The sequence below is a fragment of the Balearica regulorum genome, chromosome 1 (genome assembly GCF_011004875.1).
Source record: "Balearica regulorum gibbericeps isolate bBalReg1 chromosome 1, bBalReg1.pri, whole genome shotgun sequence".
Lineage (NCBI taxonomy): Eukaryota > Metazoa > Chordata > Aves > Gruiformes > Gruidae > Balearica > Balearica regulorum.
In genome coordinates this window covers 207,292,004-207,316,157 of record NC_046184.1, presented here as the reverse complement: position 1 = coordinate 207,316,157, position 24,154 = coordinate 207,292,004, and the positions used below count along the sequence as shown (strand labels likewise).

At 36.9% G+C, this 24,154-nt stretch overlaps 1 protein-coding gene across 1 annotated transcript in view; it reads left to right on the top strand.

The window, feature by feature from the left end:
- Window positions 1–17,504, top strand: part of DEUP1 (deuterosome assembly protein 1) — a 44,768-nt gene extending 27,264 nt beyond the window's left edge. Inside the window, exons 10-14 of the mRNA XM_075742411.1 lie at window positions 898–1,095; window positions 2,134–2,220; window positions 4,723–4,922; window positions 10,907–11,207; window positions 17,249–17,504. Coding sequence (XP_075598526.1) covers window positions 898–1,095; window positions 2,134–2,220; window positions 4,723–4,922; window positions 10,907–11,207; window positions 17,249–17,419 — 957 coding nt within the window. The 3' untranslated portion in view covers window positions 17,420–17,504. The remainder of the gene's footprint in view (window positions 1–897; window positions 1,096–2,133; window positions 2,221–4,722; window positions 4,923–10,906; window positions 11,208–17,248) is intronic.
- Window positions 17,505–24,154: the final 6,650 nt, after the last annotated feature.

Sequence of the window (24,154 nt, the reverse complement as noted above, 5' to 3'; positions counted from 1 at the left end):
AATATCTCTAATTGGATGCAGCTGACTTGGATGCAGCAGTTTTGGCGTGATAGTCATGATCTAGCTCTTAGGTTTTTTGCATCTACATCTATTTGTTTCCAATTCTGTGTAGTTTGCATAAATAAAAATGAAATGCCATCTGTTACTGATTGTGTACAGCACTGCGAGGAATTATTAAAATGGGTTCAAAGGTTGTTAAGCTGGTTTTTGTAGTTTTGTTTCTTACATAATAAAATCTATCAGTACTAAATTGTTAGTTATAGTTGAAAGATTATGAAAACAATCTTAGTGTTGATTCTTTGGAGAACTCTGCACAGGAGATAGTACAGAAAATTTGACCTTAAATTTTATATATAATGGCAGGAAGAATTCTCATAATGTGATTTACCATATATACTCTTTATTTCTAACATAGTTTCTCATTAAAGAGTCTCTAGATTGATTTATTGATATTGCTCCTAAGTTAATTTAGGCTACATTAAACTTATTTTAAACCTAAATTAACTTAGGAGCAATATCAATAAATCATACTTAGGTTTATTGAATGGATATTTCCTTAGATATTCTTTGCCATAAATTCTGATTTTTAAAATTAACATTATTTTTATTACATTCTTTTTAAATGTTAATTTAAATGCCTTGTATTTTGTTCATTTCTAATACTGAATAGGCAAATGAAAGCACAAGAGAAGGGTTGAAAAAAGATGTAAAAATAAATAAAGCTCTGTGCATTTACTCATTAAGACATTTTATTATACAATCTCAGAAATCTTTGATTTGGTTAGAAGAGTTGATGTCTTGCGAGCAACTGCAAAAAAAAAGTCACTGGTAGGTAGCAAGTGATGCAATCATATTTACCGCACAACATTTTTTCTTTTTGAAACATATTTGCTACAGATAAGAAACCATGTTTATCAAGAGGAGCAGTACCATCGCTCTGAGCAGGAAAGAATGAAGACAGAAATCTCTGACCTGACAGAAGAGCTTCATCAGAAGGAGATCACTATAGCAACTATCATGGAGAAAGCTAGTCTTCTGGAAAGACAGTTAAAAATGGAGTTAGAGATAAAAGAGAAATTGTTAACTAAACAACAGGTATGCAAGCAGGCAAAACCAGCCTAGATCGTTTTACTCCACGCTATTGATAATGATACATATTCTCTGTGAATAAAAAGACATTACATTTCTTGCTGGAGTTTTCATCACAGTGCTGTAATATTTGTGAAGTATCACTCAAGCAGCCAAATTGATAGCAGAACAAGAAAACACTAGTAAATGTCAACTGTACATCAAAATTTCAATTCATTCTGACCATCGAACATAGTTACCATTTTAACATGAAAAAGATCTTGAAAACTTTCAGGTTTTTTTAATTACATGTGCATTGTCATTAGAACAGTTTATTAGATTATCTAGAATGTTTCTTAATTTTTCAGCTTTTCTTAAAGCTTTTTGAAGAATGTTACAAATCTGTTTTGAAACTTCTGGTAATTTTAAAGCTGAAAACTGTAAGATACCAGTGTTTTAATGGCAAAATTCAGTTTTAAAAGGAAATATGTTATCTTCATTACTTAGTTTTGTAAACCAAAAGAACCTTCATGTTTAGAGGTTTCTGGGTATCTCTGAGTTTTCTGAGAGGGTCACTGCATATTGAAAATTGTGATCAGTGCAATACTTTACTTTTGACAATAGGAGAGTTAGTGTTTGGGAAAACGAGGGACATCTGCTACTGTATGGCACTCTTTACCAGGCCATATTCCCTATTGCATCACTAAAAGAGCGGATGTCGTTTCTAGGCTTCATGACTAGGATTTCATCCAGTTTCAGTGGCCTGCAAAATCTATCCCTCTTTGTATCTCATAACTGCATGTGAACTCCGTTATTTTCCTAAGTAAGTGATTGCTTCTTTCAAAAAGGTAAACAAAATCAGAAGCATTGCATTTGTATATCTTTTATAGATGATTTAAGACTATTCTGCTTTAGTATTGCTGTATTTAAAAAAAGCATTATAATTAGTTTCATAATGCTTTATGTATATTTTGTAAACTTATACTTACATACATCTATAATCAGTGTTATTTCAAGTTAACAGTAATATTCTTGCATTTAACTAAGAATTGAATCTTTTCCTAGCTGTTGGATTTCCAGTACAAAGTTATCAAATCTGAAAACACACATCTAAAAGAGATGGTGGAAAACCAGGAGTGTAAAAGTTGCACGGTAATTTATCTCTGCAATATGCAGAACAGTTACTTTTAATTAATGATGTAAATGTATCTTGACATCATGGCAGATTTAGAGATTTCTGGCTTGCGTAAAATAAATAAATAAAAATAAGGTGTGTGACATAATCAAAACCAAGAGGTATACACACAGCCTGAAGATGGGTATAGCTAGGAGTAATTTTGACCTCAGTTGTAGTAAACTAGAAGTTAGCTAAATTTTTTAGTAACTGTCTAGACACTGAACAGTTTCTGGAAGCTTATTTTTGTGAGTAATGTCACTTATTTCAGAAAATATTTATTTTTAAACACTCATCATTCTCACAGATACAAAAATATGTCCCTTTTTTACTATTTTACCCCTTTGATCATATGATATTTAAATAACAATGTAAAAATTGACACATTTTGCCCCCACCCAGCTTATTTTCAGAGTTTAGAATTTATTTCTCTCCAAACAGGGGATATTTAAAGTCTAATTCATAAAAAGTGTGCCATAATATCATGTAGCACTATAGTTTATATGGATATAATAAATATTATATACCCTGCCTTCCACAAAAAGCTTCAAAACATCCCCTGCTTACAGAACATCTGCAGTTATTGTATCTATCAATAGAAAAAACACTGGTATGTTTCTTGTAAATAGTGCTGTAAATACAACTTTGGGGGATTCGTAGCCTGTTCATTGTCTTACTGTAGACTGACAAATGCATGAAAGGATGTCACATTTTTCACACCCTTAAAATAGTATATACGTCAATCAGTGATGTACATACATATACAATATTAGAGATATATGTATGTGTATACATGATATATTATTGTGGAAACATAGATGGATGTGTGTATGTGTGTCTAACTCTTCTCTACAGTGATATTCTTCATGAAGATTGAGAAGAGCTGCTCACCAGAGTCCTTGTAGATATCATGTGTTTGTTAACTTTTAACAATAAAATCCATTTACTAGATAAACTAAGGTCACTACACATATCAATGCATTTGTGGACTTAATAATTCTTTCCTCCTTTAACAGTGTATTGTGAGGATCTAAACATTAAAGATTGTGAGGTTTTTGGATATTAAGATTGCAGGGACTGGAGAGATTTTTACAGATGGGTTCATACAGTACAGTAGAGCACTACACAGACCCCTCAGACTAGTGCCAGCCCAAGTCAGTATGGTGCAATGCATTGTTTAGATTTCAAAAGCAATGTAGCTACACCAGCTCCGTTTTGGGGTTCACGCCATTGTAACTGTACTGCTGATTCTAGAGCTATTAGCCGTAGGGTGACATAGCACTCTCCTCCTTCCTCTGTTCTGCCACTTCTTTCCACTTGGGAGACATAGCTGAGCACCTGCCCCCCCATCATTGCACAAAATATTAAATTTTCTTATACTTTCTGGCACTTCCATGCCAGCTTGAATCATAAATTACCCCTAAAACTAGCTAAGCAAAGCAAGGTTTACAGGAAGAGATGACAGACCAGTTAGTGCAAGGAATAGACAAGCTTTCCGGTGCAGGAGCCCTGTTGTGCTAGCAGTATACTAAGAACCAAATCCTTAATACTCACGAGTTACTGGTTTCCAAAAGAATAAGGTAAATCTAGAAATACATGAAAGCACAACTTAGTAAAATGTATGGGGTTTTAGTCTTTTGCATGTAATCTGATAAATCTTTTGAGAATTTTCTGTTGATGACAGATACTGTTATTGCAAATGTGTTTGCGCAATGCACAGCGGTATTCTGCAGAGAGGTAGTTCCAAATGAGCTCGCTCAGGTGTGCAGCGCAGGCTTCGTGGAATAAGTGATAGGACAAAAAAGGAATGGGGTATCCTGGCTAGTCAACTTTCAGAGCTAATCTCCACCTTTCCCCTCTTGATACCCTAGTGGTTGGGCCTCTTTAGCCCCTGGTCGCAGTGCACGTGTTGCTTGCATTTTCAGTATTTGGACTTGTATACCATGTGGGCTAACCCAGCTGAGAGGCAGGATTTAGTAACGGAGACAGAGAGCACTGTGCTAATATGGCTTGACTTTACAACTTCTGAAACTGAAGGTGACTGTATCTCGAAACAGACATTAAATTGTGCCTGTAGACATACCCTGTATCTAGTACAGTAATGAACTTCTATAATTTTTCTTGCTGTTTTTGGTGGAATTGTTACTGGAGGGAGCAATACAGTCTGCAGCTATAGCTGGTATGGTTGCTCTTGTGTCATAAGTTTTACAATGCAAGTGATGAATTTACAATAATAATATTTCGAATGCATGTTTGTAGAGAAATTTTGTTTTCTTGTGTTATAGAGGCTGTTATCCCTTCTTTTCCATTTATCTACAGGCAATTTTCTTAGTTTGCTATAAGTGCTGCATGATTATATATGGTAGCTAGGTCTTTCTTTAGCATAGAACATTGTTTTGTGTTTGCTTGTTAAAAATGCTAATATCCATTTATTGTGGAAAAAAATAACTATTTAATGATGTTTTTATCTCCTTTCACAGAGTATAGATTTATCTAACAAAGAACATGGAAATTTCACAGCTTCCATTCACAAACTGGAACATGAGAATGTAAGATTACAAAATAGTCTTGTTAAACTACAAAATGACACAGAAACATCAATACTTGGTCACATGGATACATATGGAGAAACAGAGCACAGCTACCAAACCCATTCAGAGATGCAAGAAAAGGAAGAGAGGTAATATTTAGATTGTACACATATATGAAACTTCCAGTAAGTTTTTTGGAAGCATCTAACCGGGCCAAACTGTTAAGCTTTTTTTTTCTGTTTCTGTTCATTCAGAACTCCCACCAACATAAATATCAGGCCTAGTTACTATGTTTGTAAGAATTTCCTACAGTTTTCTGGGTGGCTAACTGAATTTGGCAATAAATGAAGTCGCAGAAATGTTTGATCATTATTTTAATATTTGTCACATAAAGCAACTTAAAAAACTTTTTATGTGCTGCTTAAGTTATTCTTAGTTCCAGGTTTTGCAAAACAGGACAGAATGTATTTTTACTGGCAAATAAAAACAAGACAAGGAAAGGATAAAAAAAAACACGAGAGGTAAACTGCTCCACAGGAGGTTATCTTAATAAGTAGTTCGAAATACAACTCCTGCTGAAAAGCTTTGTGTCCCTCCAGTTTCGTTTGTTGGAAGTTTCATTAAATATATTTTAATGCTTTGTCTAGTTTTGGTGTTCTTGAGTGACCTGATTTTTAAAAGAAACATAATTTCAGGTGCCCTGAATAAATCATTACTACAATAAACTCCTTGTTAGGAAAAAATAATGAGACTTAAGGATACTCAGATTCATAGAAAACATTGTAGTGATGACTTCCTTCTTAATTCCCTGTATTCACTGAAGTACTGAATTACCTTCAAACATGTTATAATCATGGCATTTCCGTAATAAAAAGAAAATTAAACTCCCTGCTAAACAATATTTCACAGTACAGGAGAGTAAAAATTAATAGGAAGCTAAATATTTTGATCATTTGTAATAAAGAACTTACATGATAGCACTAATGTGAAACAGTTCTGTGAAGCAAGGTTTAAATAATTGGAGCCAGAATTGTGCAGGTTAAGATTTCAAACTCATACATTCAGTCTTTGGCAAAATTTAAAGTGATTTTCCTTCTGCAAAATGGAAAAGCATCCCTAGCATTCTTGCATAAAATTTCCTTTTAAATATGATGTTTAGTGTTGGAGGCAGTAGTCATGTGTATGTAAAAAACCATACATATATACGTATGTACAGATATATATGCATGTACATTATATATATATACATGGAAGTGGCAAGTATGGCTGTTTTCCTACTAGCACCTGTAGGTCTCATAATTTCACCAAAAATTGGTCAGCGCAATTTTTACTCATGCTTCCACTCTTCTTATGTGAGAAAAAGTAAGATTTTTTTCCCATTTTCTCAGGAATTACACTTGCTGTACATGAGGAACTGTGAAATTTCATTCATGAGACTTTAAGTGTATGAGACAATAGAATCATGCAGGTAATTTGCAAAATTTTAATTTCATAGCCATTAAAGACCAATGTTAAACCAAAACTGGGAGAGAGAAACCTGGGAAAGCTAACCTTTCTCACCACAGAAATCTCAACCCCACTACTGAACACAATTTAAATTATAATTCTAATTAATCTGATGAAACAGATATATTGAATCAGTTTTTCAGGATCTAAAACATGCATTTGATTTCCTAAATGAAAAGCTATTCAGCTGAATAAATACATACATAGATTTCAAAAAATGTGCAAATTCCACGTGTACTGTATATACACATCAGCCAGCAACTCTTTTTAAGATTGGGCCCTGTCTATACTATCGGTTCTCTGTTTCTAAACAGGAAACTACTTCAAGCTTTTCTCAGAAAACTAAAATTAAATTTTCAACCCTCAAATGCATGCAGATAAACCAGGCAATTGATGTTGGTTCAGTTAAACTCTGGGGTATGTTTTATTTTATTGTGAGCATAAACCATGTTATTTCTGTTTTAATTTGCAGTTCTGTTTCCATGGTAATTATGGCACTGGAGAAAGGGCACAAAGACTTTTTTTACATAGTAAAAAAATAGAAAACATGGTGTTTCTGCGAGGGGAGGGTGTGTGTTTGTGTTTTAAATAGTACTTTTGAGAAGCTTTTCCTATTTGCATTCAGAAACCTAGAAAGGTTTGCAAGATGAAAAAAAAAAAGTCTTCAATCAAGTGTATTCTATAAAATTTTTCAGTCATGTCTCACAGTCAGTACTAGAATCTTAGGCATGGGCACAGTCGTTAGTTAGATAGGAGACCTCTAGAGAAAATACAGGAAATTGCAGGAAGTTATAGTGGCGATGTAGAAAGAGGCATGATTTCTTCTTTCTTTCAGTATACGGCAAATTTCTAAATATTGCAAAGTAAGATATGCAGGAGTGTCATTTTTCCTAAAAAAGACTGTGGTTACATCCTACCTATAACCGCTTTAATTAATTACTGTTCTCATATATGATAATCGACTTACTTTTAATTGCCATTTACATAAGCTTTCGCCACCCTCAAGACTTCACTCCTTTATTTAGACCCTGGCCACATTTAGTTGATGTAAATTTTGGCGTGATTGAAGAGGGCTTTCTGTGATGAAGCTGATGTGTTTAGCCTGTTTCTTCCAAAATTAAAACATGCATGTGAGTTCCCAAATGAAAGGCTATTTATTTACCATAAAAATATATGCAAAATAGGTAATTGGTCAAGTGCTCTTTCATCATGTGGCAAAAGTGAGAGGCTAGGGCTGAATGCTTACTAAGGTAGCTGGGGATTGCTTAAAGAATCTGTGTTGACAGTGAAGTATCAGTCTTGAGGTTTTCACTGCCCTTTGGAGGTCACACAGTCTCAGTGATACTCACCACTGTATCAGTTATTGCAATAACTAAACTGGAAGCAGTGAAAACAACCTCTTCAGAAAAATACTTTCTAACCATTTTTAAAATTAAGGTAGCAGTTACGCTTGCAAGGTAAAAGCAACACCACAAATTCTGAAAACACTCTGGTCATTAAAGATCTGTTTTATTTTTCAAGACTAGGTATGTCAACCAGCACAGTCTGTGTAGGGAATTTGCTTTGCACCACTGAAGCCATTGATCGTGTAGGGGCCAGGCTGATTGTATATATGAGTCTGGAAAAATCCATCCTGTCTATATAAATTCCTTTTGCGAGGACATTATTCTTTCACTTCTTGTCCCATATGTCACCATGTCAAGAGTGATATTATTTTTGTGAAGTAATGTGTATATGTTACATTCTGTGACAGTAAACCCACTGACATTGCCACAAATGGACAGTTTTTTTACAAATTTGTAGATATTTGTCTACATTTTCATTTGTATTCAAAGTAGAACTCTGTTCTTAGATACTATTTTCACTAAACTGGCAGAAATTTAAACCCCAACAGTCAAATCTGTCTGAAGGCATAGTATCCATATCAAAGCACCTAAATGTAGGCATCATGTTTTTCCAAGATAGCAACAGCCCCAGCAATCCTATGGATTACAGTAGGAAGTGGAGTTCCTTTAAAAAATCAGTCCTTTTTGGGGGGGTATCTGGCTTTACTATTTAATAGCTACCATAGGGTTTAGGCACCCAAGTCTGAAAATTCTGGTCTTAGTGAAGTAAGCTATAACATAACAGTAATAACTGTTATTAAATACATAGAGAAGCAGTGCTGGAGGAAAAAAAAGAACACAGATCACATAGACTTTACTGTGGGTTTACAGAGGAAATTACTTCCAAAAAGGTCAGAACACAAGATGAAAAAAAAAAAAGTGATTTTATTATTCATGCTATCTATCTTCAATTGTGGCAGGTTTATTTCAGTGTGCCCTTCATCCAAACAATAGATGGAATGGACTTTAAAATGGGGGGGGAGGGGGGAAGAAAAAAGGTATTCTGTTGTGCCCAAAAAGCAGACTGTATTTATTTAAAGAAAACATGAAAGAAAGGACAAAACTCTGCCCCCACAAAGGTAAATATTTTAGGTGATTTAGAAAACTGGAAGGTCTGGTGAATATTCTCAGAGTTTTATGTTAGAATATATAATAATATTATAGCATCATGCTTATAATTTGCTTTCCTGTAGCATTCAGACTATCTTAATCACTACTTCTTTTATAATCAGAGAAAAATATGTTCTTCATTAGTTCTCTGCGTTGTTCTGCACAGTCCATTTATGGAGTACTCAGTTTCATGTTTCAGGGCTTATGTACAAGCAGGGTCCATTAAGACTGCACAGCCACCATCTCCCAACACCAAATATTTAAATTAAGATTAGAAAATGATGGTGTGATCTTTCTGCAGAAAACACTGTCCTTTCCCTGTGCGTGGCACATCCTTTTTTAATAAAAAACAAACAAAAAAAGGCTGTTTTTCTTGGATCTGAGCAGCACTGCATACTCTTGAGTACTTATAATAATTATATTTTAGTGTCAGAGAACTTGATCTTTAAAAGCTTTTATAGCTGCATTTCAAATTAGTAAAGTGTTGTAGGATATTTGCAATGATAGGATCTTTTAAAACAGCTATCATGTTTAAGTATAGTAGTTACCTCCCAAGACTAAATTTTCAATTTTATTATAAGCACAGACTTCAGTGGAATGGAAATTTGTACCTCAGTCAGAAATATTGTAACAGAAATGTAATAAAATCTGAAATAATTTAAAATTTTTTGCATATTTTGATATATAAGTAAAGATGCAATTGAAAAGTCTAATTCAGCAGACATCTGGGTAAGCTAGTCTCAAAATTCTCTGCTCTTATCAATATGGTTTCAGAATTGTTCAGTTAACTGTCAGGAAAAGAATATATTTTGAAGGGGAAGAACATAGTTTTCTTTTTTTTTAAGTTGCTGTTAACCATAATAGTTTTTGCTTTGCAGAACTACAAATGAATACAAATCTATGCTTTTACATCCATTCTGATCACTGTAAGTGGGATACGAGAGTTATGGAACATCATAATAAAATACTTTAAAGTTCTTTTGTAAGCTTGAGAATTTCTTTTATTGTTACAAAAGCATGTTCATGTGGAATTTTTTTAAAAGTGTATTTTAAAAAATGTCTTTATTTCTCATATTGATCTTCAATGTGTTATCATTAAATCAGTGACAAAATTAGTATTGCAGTAAAAAAGCAGGATTAAAGATTCCTATACTGTTTTTTTATTTAACTTATTTAAACATTTATTCTAAATTCTAGCTATTTGAACATAGTTGTTTAACATTGTGATATTAAATCATAATTGAGTAATTATCCAACCACTGATAACAATTTTTGTTTCCATCTTACACTTTCGTATGTCATTTCCTCTATTTATGTGGCTAAATTCACTCTAGTTCCCATCATACTGTAAGCTAAGAAAGCTGGAGAGGGACTGTTTACAAGGACATGGAGTGATAGGACAAGGGGTAATGGGTTTAAGCTGAAGGAGGGTAGATTTAGATTAGATATGAGGAAGAAATTCTTTACTGTGAGGGTGGTGAGGCACCGGAACAGGTTGCTCGGAGAGGTTGTGGAGGCCCCATCCCTGGAAGTGTTCAAGGCCAGGTTGGATGGGGCTTTGGGCAACCTGGGCTAGTGGAGGGTGTCTCTGCCCATGGCAGGGGGGTTGGAACTAGATGATCTTTGAAGTTTCTTCCAACCCAAACCATTCTATGATTCTATGATTCTAAGTTATCAAGACATGGCTGAAGAGTGCTGACATAGCTTCTTCCTCTGAAAAACTAAAGGGATGATAACCTTTGGCAAAGGTTATCACAAGCACTTAAGGAGTATTGGTACCTTCAATACCTGAAGCAAGCCTGTTTTAGCTGTTACCCTGCCACAGTTCTATGGCAACATTACTCAACTTAAGCTCGAGTGAAAAGGTTTAAATTAGTGTGATTTAAGTGACAGCTGAAGCAGGCAGAGAATGCACACTCAGACATTTACAGCAACTTAGGTGGAAAGTTGTTAAATTGCTGCAACTTGGTGATGCTTAATCTTATGCCTGTAACTTTATGCATGAAGCAGTTTGAACAGCTAAGTAATCAAAATTACACAAACAAAAACAAAATTAAAAAAACCTTGGCTTTGCTGTGATAACTTAAGAGTTTAAACTGGTTTTCATACTTTGTTTTTTTTTTCTCTTTTAGAGCTTTCCAAAAGAAAGATGCATGGGAAATGGAATGTCAACAGATTGCTATGTTCACAGCCAGTGGATACCACAGAAACTGTAGTCCTGCTTTATGTAGCCAAGGCACTATCACTGGTTCAAAAAGTGATAGCATTTTATCTTCTCATACACTTCACAGAAGTCACGAAAAGAAAATAGATTATAAATCCCCATCATCACCAATGGGGTATCCTTCGGGCTTTGGTGGGACGTTTCCTGAAAAGAGCAGAACAGGCAGCTTACTGAGCCCTGCTTACAATGCAGAAGAAATCAAATTATCAGTAAGTAACTATTTTCCTGTAACACTATAACACATATATTCTCAAAGATCCATCTGTGGACCAAATGCAGCCTTGGTGGAACTGAGAATTAGATCATCCCTGTTGTCATTAGTATTTATACAGTGCCAGCCCAGCAAAAATGGAAATACCTTATCCTAACATAAAGGCAGTTTTTCTGGAGATTAAACATCCCCTACTGGGCCATACCTCTATTCTAATAATGGTGGTGATAATTACCTGCCATTATGTGACTGTGAGAGAGATTTCTACATTTTAGCTCATTGCCTTCTGTATTGGGGCACTCTGCTTCATATTGTCTTCTATAAGGGCACTCTGCTTTAAGTCTATTTCCATAATGCCTGCAAACTTACTGCCTTAAGTGCTGTTAGACAAATCAAGTTTCTACAGCATTCAATTGATGGATGAAATTAGAAGCAGTTATATATATATATATATAACTAATATATATATATTAAAGAAGCTGCTGGAACTGCAGCAACTATTTTCTGTGTGTTAGCTATTGTATTTGAAAAGGAACAGAAATTACAACTGCTGTAATCCTTATTTTTCTTGAAATGAAAGAGTAATAGTGCAGCATTCTTTCTTTCAGTCTTCATAGGCTGGAGATTACCACCCTCCATGACAAGTGGGATAAATCCCACTTGGCCTAGGGCAACTTCTTAGGAAAAACTTTCCATAATTCTTTGACTTTAGATCTCTCTTTAAATTTGAGCTTTATCCTCTTCCTTAGTATCTTCTATTCTTCCTTAGGCCTCCACTACAGGCCATTATTTTTTTCCACTTGAAAACTTAGCACTTATTTTCCAGACCTCAAACCACGCAAACCACACCATCATTAAATAACGGAACTAAAAGATTAGTAAGGAACGGACTGCGGCCATCTCACTTCCAGCTGTGATACGTGCATCTTTGTACCCAGGGGATCCTGAACTGCAGGTGTGTGGCTGAGCCTGCAGAGAGAGAAGAGGGAAGTCTTCAGCATTTACTGGGGGAACCAATAGGCGATTTTCTTGCCACTTGTCACCTCAAGTAGAAGCAGAGAGGCATTATGACACCAACAATCATCTTCAAGCAGTTTGTGGTTGTTGTACCCCAGTTCTGCTGTCCACTTCAGGGATAGACGCACATCCTTTCCTATCAGAGACATGGCTGCTGGAAGACTGTCTTCACTGTTAATAGGACCATAGTGATGGCCTGCCTGGGAAGCAAGGACTTTATTGCAGCACAGCCCTTCGCTGGCTGTGGGCCCAGCAGCTGTGTCCCAGTAGTCAGAGAACAGTGAGAACCACATAGTGCTGGGTGTTTGACCTCATTTCCATTCTTACATTTTTAGGAATTCACAGGAATTTTAAGTAAATGGCTTTTGGTTTCTCATGTCTCGGGAGTTTTCCTCTTTAAACTGCTAATTGTGAAAAGAATTGTCTGGACTTCTTCAGGAAAGTCTAGTAAACACCAGTTCTCCTCCTCTCTTCTGTCAGAAGTGTCAGACAGAGACAGCAGACCACAAAGCTTCTGTTTCCATCCAGACCAGGAAAAATGTCCATTCTGAGACACTTTTGCAAGGTGCAGGGAAACTATTTCCCACCTGGCAGTCAGGACAGGGTCAATGCCAAGGCAGTTGACTAGATTACAAGGAAAACACTTTCCAGCTGGTGTGTGGGCAAAGTGCATAATAAAACTATTAAGCAAGGGATATTTCTCATACAGAGTCTAAGTCCAAATCAGTGGCATTGAAGCAGGTACAAGTCCAGAAGATCACCAAAATTAAATCATCACTCAGACTGGCATTGGATACTACAGTAAATGTTCCACTGGCACCTCTGCCCTTTCACATTCTTACTTAGAGGTTACATGTGTAGAGTAAGAGTGGCCTTAGAGTAAACTGGAAAGCTCAACTGGGATTTACTGGAAATTCCCATAACCCCCAAAATTGTTGTTTCAAGGCTTTCCAAATCTAGGGAAATACTCTTTCTCTGAACAGTACGTTGGGCTGTGTTCTCTTTCTGAAACGAACAACTTCAGAAAATGGTTGCCTGATCCATTCCCAGTCTCTGGGAAGACACTTCCATACAACAGTTCAATGCCCAGCTTCAGAAAATAAATAAAATAGCAAATCAGATTATTTGCCGCTTCAGAATAGTCCATTTCTACACAATTTCTCCATTTCAGCTGGAGCAAGCAGTTATGTACGTTGTGCTTCCCAATCTGGATCTTTAACTTTTAGTTACAAATGCCTGCTCATGTTTCTCTTCAGATGATGGACACACATTATCTGTTTTTGCTTTCAGGACTTGGAAAGACAAGAAAGACTTAAGCTGCAGCAAGGAAAATTTAAATTATGTATTAGGAAACTTTCTAACGTTAAGGGTGGGAAATTGCTTAATAAACAGATTGCAATTGAAAGTTGTGGAAATTCTACCACTGGACATGATAAGAATGATTTTGACAGTCTTGATCCTACCCTGAGGCATGCTGTGGTCCATGCCTCTCTCTCTTAGATATTACTATTACCTAGCTGGTTAGGTACTTTGCCCCTCTAAAAACCTTCCTGTATGGCTTGGAAATTTCCTAGGCATCTCAGTTTTTATTTTCATGTATTCAGCAGAAGCATATTGAAGACAGACATCTATACCTGCTACCTAAGATGTATTACAGTGTAAGGTTAGAGGAAACTAGCCCCAAAAGCCCCCAAATTTAGTCAGACTGAGACTAAAATTAGCCAGACCAATTTCTAGTCTTAGTATTAAAACAACTTTCCTGGAAAGTAGAAATATGAGAAGACTTTAACACTCTGGGATTTGACCACTCATGACTTGACCACTAAATGTTAGAATATCCCAAGTGTTAAAGCTTCCTTGCTGCCCTGCTGAAGGTGCATCCAAGAATGCTGGGACAATTTGTGGGGTGAGGAAGAGATTAACTCTAGGCAAATTAATTAGGTAGTCTGTGAGAGAGAATAGACCTAGCTTCCTGAAATGCTTCTCCCTAGCAATCCACAGTTAATTCATAAGCACTTTGAGTAGTTCTTGCTTAAGGAGAAGACATATTTAGCACACATTTCATATGGGGAAATATGCATCTCTATCAGGTGCACTCCTTCATTTCCAGCAAATGATGAGGCAAAAAGTTGATTCTCATTACTGGACTACACCAAAGAGATATGGAATCAGCTGACACTGTAGAAATGAAAAAGTAGAGTCCTTGTTGTTTAACTACCCAAACAAGTTACGTTGAATGTTTACCAATGAACCCATTTCTATCCAGCTCCAGTTACAAAACCGAAAGACATAAAAAGAAGTGTTATCTGAGGAAAAGAAATTCAAAACTAGGAACCATGAATCTCATCTGAGACATAGATTAAAGCAGTTTCTTTATGGTTTTTCTTCCTCAGGCACTGAAAGTAAAGACAATAAAGAATATAGTGAAAGAACAGACCAGAGGCTTGGAAAGCGAAGCTTAGTTGCTAACAAGAAATGTTGCCTTTTAGACCTGTTTAGATACAACCTTCTCTCTAACTGCATAAAACTGAGTGCATTAGGGACCTATCTAAAATGATAGTCAGTCATGTCTGACCCTTGGGTAAGCAGCTGCAGGGAACCACGATCTGCTGTTCTAAGTGATAAACATTCTTCTCTCAACTCTGAGGAAAATCGGAAATGTCTCATTTGGTGTTTACAGTGTATTTCAAGAAAAAACCGCATCAAAGTAAGTACCAGTTGAAGCACAGGACACCAGCATTTTAGGAAGATAGCTTGATCATGAGGTCAATATGTTTGTAATGACAAGTCAGCAATTGTAAACAATGTTGTAATGAATCTCTGAGAATCTCTCATAACTTGACAGAACATTTCTGAAGACTAGCACTCATGTAAATCTGCTGTCCATATGGAAAAGCCCGAGATGACTTTTTTTCTCAAGGTGATGACACCTATTAAATTCGTATTTCAAATTCACATTTTCCTGGTTTCTTATGCTTCTCACGAAGTATTTTATTTACTTAGTATTGAATCTGTGATTTTAGAGCTGGTATTCAATAAGCAAAACACATGGTGATTCTTTAAGTAAAGCATTCAAATCCAATGTCTTCTTCATAAAACAAAAGCCTTCTTCAGATACTTCAAAATAGTACTGCCAACTCTATCATTGAATCCTAACATCACAAGGAGATATATTTGCGACCTAGCCCATGAAGGAATAAATGTGCATGTAGCCATGGTATTCAAAATCTCAGGAACAACTCTTCATATGAAAATAATGATTTATGGGTGGGAAATCATGCATGTGTTTGTGAGGAAAACCAGAAGGCAGGTGATCTCCCTCCAGAGTTTCTCAAACATTGGAAGATTAACACTCTTTTTTATCCCTGCCAGTGCAGGGATTGATCGAAGAGTGTTGTGGCATGAAGTGATCCAATACCTTTGGGTTCCTTATTCCTACATGGCAAGTTAAGTCACTTTTTCTTCCCTGCCCTGTTAAAACACTGATTTGGAGGGACTGAGAAAAGGAAGATTCTGCTTTATCTGTGAATTTCATTTTAGGAGCCCTATACATCAGAAAGCCTGTCTGACTCTAGGAGGATGGTATTACATTCAGAATTTATTTCTGGCTATCACTTACTTGCTGTTCTTTGAAAAGAAAAGGGGTTTCCTATAGGAAATCTCTAAATTTCGTCTCAAGGTCTGCTGCAAAGAGCTTGAATAGAATAGTGCTTTAAAGCATTTCTCTAGTTAGTATCTCTTGGCCTGAAAAGCTGCTAAAGGGTGGTTTTAAACCAGGCTGAAAGCAAAGACCAAATCTGCCTCTAGTTGCCGTGGAAATAGGGAACACCCCATCCTGATACTATGGAGCCTAGAATAAAAATTTACGGGTGTAATAGAATTGGCCTTTTCCACAAAACATTTGAATATTTAAATCAGTGGAAGCCATTCCTATTTGATGTGCTGACAGATAAACTCTCTTTTTTACATTCCAGGAAAAACAAAACCAGAGATTCTAGACTAATAACTCGGTTATTAAAACTATTTAACATATGGTTTAATTAAGATAATAAATGCCAATCATCTTTCTCAATACATGATCATATAAAGACAGAAAATTATCTTTCTCTTACTCAGTAATACAGCTCCTGTATTGTTTTTTCTCAGTCAACTGTTAAAAATTCATGTCATAAAATTGTATTTATCTATACAAATAAACATTGAATTTATTTAAACAAGAATAGTATCTTTAGGCAAACAAGTATTTCATATTGCTTTTGATAAAGACATTTGAATGAATCCATCTTAAGTATTAGCAAAAAGAATTAACAAAGATTGCTGCTTAAAAATTTAGAACTTGTTCCAGCAAAGACTCACTCAATGTCCTTTGCTTTATACAACTCTGCATCCCATAACAACCATTTTAAAACAGATTCTGGTAGGGTTTATGTCTCAGTCTATGAAATGCTCATTAAATGGAAAGAAGATTTTTCAGTGAACGACTTGAAGCAAATAAAATTTAGTACATTCTCCAGAATGTCAGGGCTTGAAGTTGATAGTACTGAAATGAGCATAGGTTTTCTTCCTTTCCTCAGAAAGCAGAGAGCTAAAATTACAGAGGCAATCAGCTGTACCCAACACTAGTTATATTCTGTAATTCCAAAAACCAGATTATTGTCCTCTGTCCTGGTCTAAATTATTCAAGTGACTAACATAACCATTATCTGATCCAAAGATTTTAGAATTTCTGAAGCAGCTTAATTCTGTCTAATGGTATATTTAAAATTTTAATGGCAAATCTACATCCTAATGTTGTGAATATCACAGGTATTCAAACATCACGTTCACATTATGTCATTTAGGCACCTGAATGCTTTTAAAAATGTACGCCCAAATTCATGTTTTCTTGGAGAGATATAACATGTCACAGCGTTATTAGCTGCTATAGGTTAAGATGTTTTTCAGATGTAAATTTTGGTAATGCAAACACGTTGTAGTACTTTCTGGTTTTTACTAACTGTGATTTTTCCGTTCATTGCTCAGTCTCCCCCTGAGATGTCCTTCCTTGCAACAACAGAAAAATTTCTTCAAGGGGAAGAGAAACATACAAGAGAGTTTGAAGAACGTTTAAATTCACACCTTGAAGAACTGCAAAGACATTCTGAAAATACTCTAAAAAAATATGCCAGGATACAGCAAAGCAGGCATACTTAAGCCAGACACACTGTTAAGAAAATAAAACCAAGTAATCACCATGAGTTTCTCAGAACTAAAATCTGCAACTAGCTGCTTAAAATATTTAGGCACGTTGCCAATTAATGCCAAGGTTTCAATAAGATAATCATTATCGTACGGATTTAGGTATATTGTAACTGGACTATATTACAAAATATCGTACTCTAAACATATTCTAAAATATACAGGTTGGTTTTGCATAGTTAAGCTGTGTGCAGCAGAGACCCTGTCGCAGCACTGTAAATTAAGAAAGATACTTTCAATTCTGTGATGTACAGAGGGCTAATAAGTGGAATTATTCCCTTGAAAATATAATCAGCCAAGAGAAATTCTCTAGATTGCACGGAACAAGAATAATAGGGGCCTTTAGCCATGTCATAGCTGTTAGCATAAAGAGCTTATCTATGCTCTGGTTATTCTTGGCTATAGGAACAGCCCTTGGGACTCTTGAAATGAGAAGTTTGAGCTCTTTCTTTCTTACACTGTAAGCCATGCAGGTCCATGAGAGGAACACAAATAGGCAAAGCACACATATTGAAGCCACCTGTATTGCCCCTTTTACCAGCCCTATAGAGTTCGCCTGGGGCAGAGCTGATCTCAAGTGCTTTACATGCTTTACATGAATACTTTACGATTTTTAAATCCCATCTTCAAAAGCACCTGTTTTGGGATTGGTGTTTTGATATTATATTGGCTTGTTGTTTAACTACATTGGAATAGGGGAAGAACCTTTAACTTCAGACAACTTGTTTTAGGTAAGGGCCTAACTTCTTTATATTTTTCTACAATATAGGAAAACATTATAAAACTGAGCAGAGTTAATTCAACTCCATGTGCCAAAAAAGTGCATGATGTTGAAATTCCTTTTATTTGCAATTCATACTGAATTCTATTGCTGTGCAAGCGAAACAGAAATTACAGACTGTGTTGATGAACCACCAATTTCAGTGAAAGAGATACTGAAGAACTGCTTTCCAGCATACACTGTTGCCAACTTCCTGGAAAAATCTGGATAAAAATAATACCAGACTGTCAAACGGCTCCAGTTTGTGAGTAAAAGAAGTCTCATTAATATTCAAGACCACAGCAAAAATATAAATTGTTTTTGGAAGCTATATTTCCATTAAGACAAAATACACTACATCACACTTACATAAAATACCAAGATTTTAAATACCAGTTTGGCTCAGTTTGCAATAAAACGTGTAATGGAAATGAGGACATCAAAGAACCTTTTACAGGAAAATTCAAGAAAATGACTAGACTAAGCTAGAGCAACGAGGACTGAATAGAAAGATGATGGAAGGACAGCTGAACAAACTAAATATATATGCATCCTCAACTTACGGGGAGATGCATCTGGGAGTTTTAAAAGAACTAATGAAGAAATTTAGCAACCTCTGGAAATGAAGCTAAATTTTAAGCTGGGAAAGATCTGTAGAAGCAAAAAGATGGCAAAATGTTGTCTTTCAGAAGGGCAAGAGAAAAACACTACAGGTTGTTAGCCAGTTAGCCAGACTCCTTTGCCACTACAAGATTTAAACATACAAGAAGACAGTGTGCTCCAGTTCATCAAAGAATTGTTACATCTCTGAGTCCAGTTCAGGCCTGAGGATCCCTCTCATGATACAGGTCTGCATGATGATCCCGAATGAAGGAATGAAATGATCAAAAAATGAGCAGGATTTTTTTCTAAAGCATTTTAAGATCTGACCAAGCTACTAACTTTGGCTAATGAAAGAACAGAGTTAGTTTCAGCCTGGCTTTTGTGTAACGCCATATAATAAACTCCCCGTGAAAAGCACTGAAAACTGCCAAGTATCCGTAGGAGAACAGCCTACTTGCTTCCTGTTATTTCCTGCTCAGAGCATATCGTGCCACAAATGTGCTGAGACAGTATGGATTAAAGTGCCATTTTTTTAACACATATTTACCTGAAAGGTCACCTGTCTCTTCGCCAGCTAAAATCAGCAAAAGTTCCTCATCTGACAGTCCCCGATTTAAAGAAGAGCCCATTGCTGCCAGATGTAGTCAAAGCCACACCACTGGTTCTGAATGCTTCGGTTGTATTAAAAGGTAAAAATTTGGTTCAACTGGTGAGAGGTTGCTGAAGGAAAATACATATCCCTGATGTTATCAGGCCAAAAATAATTTGTACAACATGTACCACATTTCAAGTTATTTGGAAAACTTTTTAAAGAGTGATGGGCAGCAGAAATAATAAAGACTGAAAAATTATATACCTTATGATCAGAGATTGGAGATGTATGTATATTGTCAAAAAAGGAATAATCAAAAAGGTCCAAGTCTATAAATGTCTGAAAGCACCAATAAAAATGAAAAAAAAATGAATTAGTAATCATAAGTTCATTTGACAGGACAAGGTGCAATGTTCGGGAGCTACCAATTACCCAAGACATACAGAAAATTTCTGTTCTACTTTGTGAATAGCTGGGCAACGGAAAATTCTTGTAAACTGCTGGACTTCTTTTATGATTTTTCAAAGCTTTACCGAAAAGCAATTTTTGGCTGCCAGTTGAAAGATTTGTTTTAGATAAAAAGAACAATGGTTCAGGCTGCCACCAGCTTTTTTCGCTGAAGGAAAACCAGAGGTCATGTATGCACAGTTGCCAACACGTTTCATTGAGATACAGTTTTAAAATAGCTGGTGGTCTAAGAGCCACCAGACCATTGCTGTCCAACTCACTTCCCAAAACTTACTCTGATGGGGCTGTCAGTGAAATGACGGTAACTGAAGAGAAACATTTGAAAGTGGCTTACAGGAAAGTTGGGTATTTAGTGCATTTTTTTCCTGCCCTTTTTTACTCTCTTCTTTTTTTGTATGGGAAATTTAGGAGTATAAGAATGGGAGAGCATCAGAGAGACGGCAGGTACTCTGAACACCGCCAGTGGGGATGAGAAAAAGTCATCACCAGAGACTGTCTAACGAGATGAGCCCCAGGGGATTGTACATCTGTGGTATGTCACGCCAGTCATCAAAGTTTTATTTACAGAGTTATTTACTGAACTCCCTTCAGCCCTGCTGCTTTCTGCCCGAGGGTCTCCCCGAGACCAAACAGCTGGAAGGAGGCAGAGGACACTGGGGGAAGGTCCTCACCCTGCATCATACGGATGACAGGATTACATTCCCATCTGGCTTTACAACCTGCAACAGCCAATTTTATCATTCGCATTCACTTTTTTTTCCATTTTATTCTACGCAAAATAGCTATCCACTAGATTTGACACAAACTGCCTTATGCTAGGGAAGTTGTTTTCTTCTCAGACACAGCGGTCTGCTGAGAAAATGCTGGGTTAAAGGTTGTTCATAACAGAGCTCATCTGAATTGGCCAAACCAATGTGGGAACTGTAAGCTGTTTTTTCCTCAGTGTAGGGTTCAGATCTCAAAGTTCACTGGGTCTGAGTTACTATTTGATCACATGGACACCCTCAAATCCACAACTAGGCTGTAATTTAATGTACTGCATCTAAATTTCTGCTAGTGGATTGAGCAACATCCCTAGACACTGATACAGAGGGCTCCAGTGTCCCTTCCCAACCAACAGATGGGTTTGTTCCTCTAACCTACTCTTAACCAAACTGCTAGGGGCTTTCAGAGAGATTTATCAGGAACGTGTTTGCCCACTTACCTTACGAGAACATGTTTGTGTGCAAAGAACAGTCCTAAATCATCCCACCACTGAATTTCCTGTTACAGATGTAGGATTTACTTGACGTGATCCCTTCTACAGTCTCAGATGGAGCAAGAAATCCTACAGAAGTCCTGGTTCTCGGTATCCCATGTAAGCACCGTAACAAAAATTTTTTTGGTTGAAACTTTCAACCAAGTAAAGGCAATGCACAGAAGACAACATCAGCTCACAGCTCCATCTGCAGTGATGATGAAGATGCTCAGCAGGGACACAGATGACAGAACTTTGTTTTGCTGGTATACAGCATGTGAACTGGAACTACCTGCCCTGGTAAGAAACTTCTCCTGATGAGAAATGAGATCTCTGTGACGCAGGTCCAAAACAGGGAAACAAAGCACAGGCTCTAGTTCACATCTTCTACAGCTACGGGAGCGTTCACACCTGTACGTGTGCCATTTGGGCACCAAACATAAATAATCTGAAAAAAAGAATGGTGTGTCTTCTCTGCCGCATATATTTAAAAGCGAATTGGAATATTTAAAAGCGAATTGGAATATTTAAAAGCGAATTGGAATATTTAAAAGCGAATTGGAATATTCCAAACATCAGGATGTGACTAAGTAAACATTTCCATGTAGATGGATTGAAACAGAAGACCACGAGCCAGTTTCTCTGAGCTCTGAAAAGACGTGTAGTTCCTCCTTCGGACCAGGGGCAGTGTCGCTGCCTTCTCTCACTTGGTTGTGGGAGCTGGGGCCATGGATAACGCAGATGGGCACTTACCCATTGCCAGAATACTTGACACGATTCCTTTATTTTCTTAGCACTTCGAAGACATTTATAAAACTCCATTCAAACCTTGATCTTTAAGTATTTGACTCAGATTTGATTTATGCTTTGAAAAATTGGTTTTAAAAAATTGCTTCTGTAACTGGATTTATCAGAAGGTAATGTCAGGTTTTTAATGACTTCGCCTGATAGCGAGCGCTCTTGGAAACCATAAGACACTGCTGAAGAAGTATCTCAGCATGAGTTTTCTGGTAAAATGCTTGTAATAAATCATTCAATTTTGCCCACAAGCTACTGTATGCTGGGAAAAGGTTTGAAACCCTGTTTCTAAAACATCTTTGAAGACAATTGACACTTGGAGTAATACATACAGTTAAAAAACCAGAGACACAGTTACACCTTTGGCTGAGAAGTTCACAGGAGTTGACATTTGGGCAACTGCCATTAATTTACTTCCTGATTATTTCCCGGTGATTTTTGACAGTTTCTGTCTACAGAGGCTTCAAACCATTTTTTGAAATGAGCATTCTCACATCTGATGCTAGTAAAAGGGAATTTGGTAGAAAATGTCAGAATTCAACTTCATTGTTTACTAGAGAAAAATGTATTCTTTTTTTTTTTTTTTCCCAAAGATTCAAACTGTGAAATCAATTCTAGCTTCTGCATAAGGAACAATTCAGAATGTGTAACACTGTTTTCCTCTCAATTAGCACTCAGTAAAATTGCACATTTCAGAGAATTGGAATACACAATGTCTCTTATTAGCATTAAGCCATAGGTTCATATTAATAAACATTTGGCTCTGAAAATATGATTGTGACCTGAAGAATTTGCAGATGACAAGAGAAAAAAGGAAGGCATCAGAAAAGAAATGAAACATCTCATTAGAGAAGTAATCTTAAATATTATCTAACCCAACTGACCTTTTACCTATTTAGTTGTTATCATCCACTTAATTGCTCTTATGTGTCACAGACTCCACTCTTGCAGAAAATGAAGGGGAAAAACACTCACATAAGGACTCTGAACAGTTTCAGGGAAGGCTTTCTGAATTATAAAGTTACTGCTTGGGCTGTAAAAAAGCTGTGCAGGTGGAACGAACTGAAATAAATCCACTCTTCAGAGACGGGAAAGTCACAGGCACTTTGTTAGAGCTGCCAGAAAGTACCACAGAACGAGCAGGGACAGGAAAACCTCGGTTCAGTATCTGTGGAAAAGGAAGATGAGGAAGAGAATCTATGGAAAAGGTTAGCGGAAAGTTTGCTTCTACTCTAGATGCCCAAGACACCAGGTACCCTGCAGAACACAGATTTAAACCACACACTTTTGTTCACTTCCTCAGGCACAGATGTCATTCAAGCTGAACACCACCTTTCAAAAAAAGGGTAACTACCAAACTCCCCAACTGAGGATAAAATAAAAATAGGACAAAAAGGATTTGGTGCCTGGGAGGACAGAAGCAGCTGGGAGACAACACAGACTGAGCAATTACTTTTACAGATGCATCATTTCAGATCTCCCCAGCTGGAGGAAGTGGTTCTCGGTACCAAAGCAGGTAATTTTCAGGCTCAGTGCAGGGCTTGGTGAGCTGGTCCCGCTGGTCGCTCACCAGGTAAACTCTTCTTCTGCATACAATGGCTGTCTGGTCTGTGGTTTGTTGTGCACACATCCAACCTAACAGCTCATCCAAACTCTTCCTTCTAGTTTTTAGCACATTTTGTATTTCAAAAACAACTCAGTCCACAGGGCCAGTTTAATTCTAGGCACTACTGACAGCGGTGGCACAGCAAGCGTCATGTGCTGTGGCCATCCCGGCATCCCTGGGTATGTGTCTCATCCTAAACCCAGTGCGTTTATAGCTGGCCAGAGACTCGCCCCACTTGGGGAACACGTGCCTTAGGGCAAAGCCCACTGCAGGGAATTGCCTTTGCTTGCCTAGATTATTTTTTTTGCAGAACCACCTCGGTTGGCAGCAGAACTCCGCACAGGAACAAGACACAGGGTTAATGCTGGAAGCAAGGCACAGTCTTCCACTGGCACGTGTGAGAACAGTCCCTCTGACTTCCCTGGGACTATCCCCGTGCCAAAAGACAGCACATGAAGTACAGATTGGAGGGGCCTTGGACTTTCGACACAGAAATATTTCCTGCTATGTGTCAGTGCACGGCGGCATCATGTTCTTCCTTGCTTGGCCTGTATTTAAGCAGCAGTCGAGAGTTCTCAGTTGCCCTCCCCAAAGTCTTCTGATGGTTAATGCTTGCTGAGCGCCTA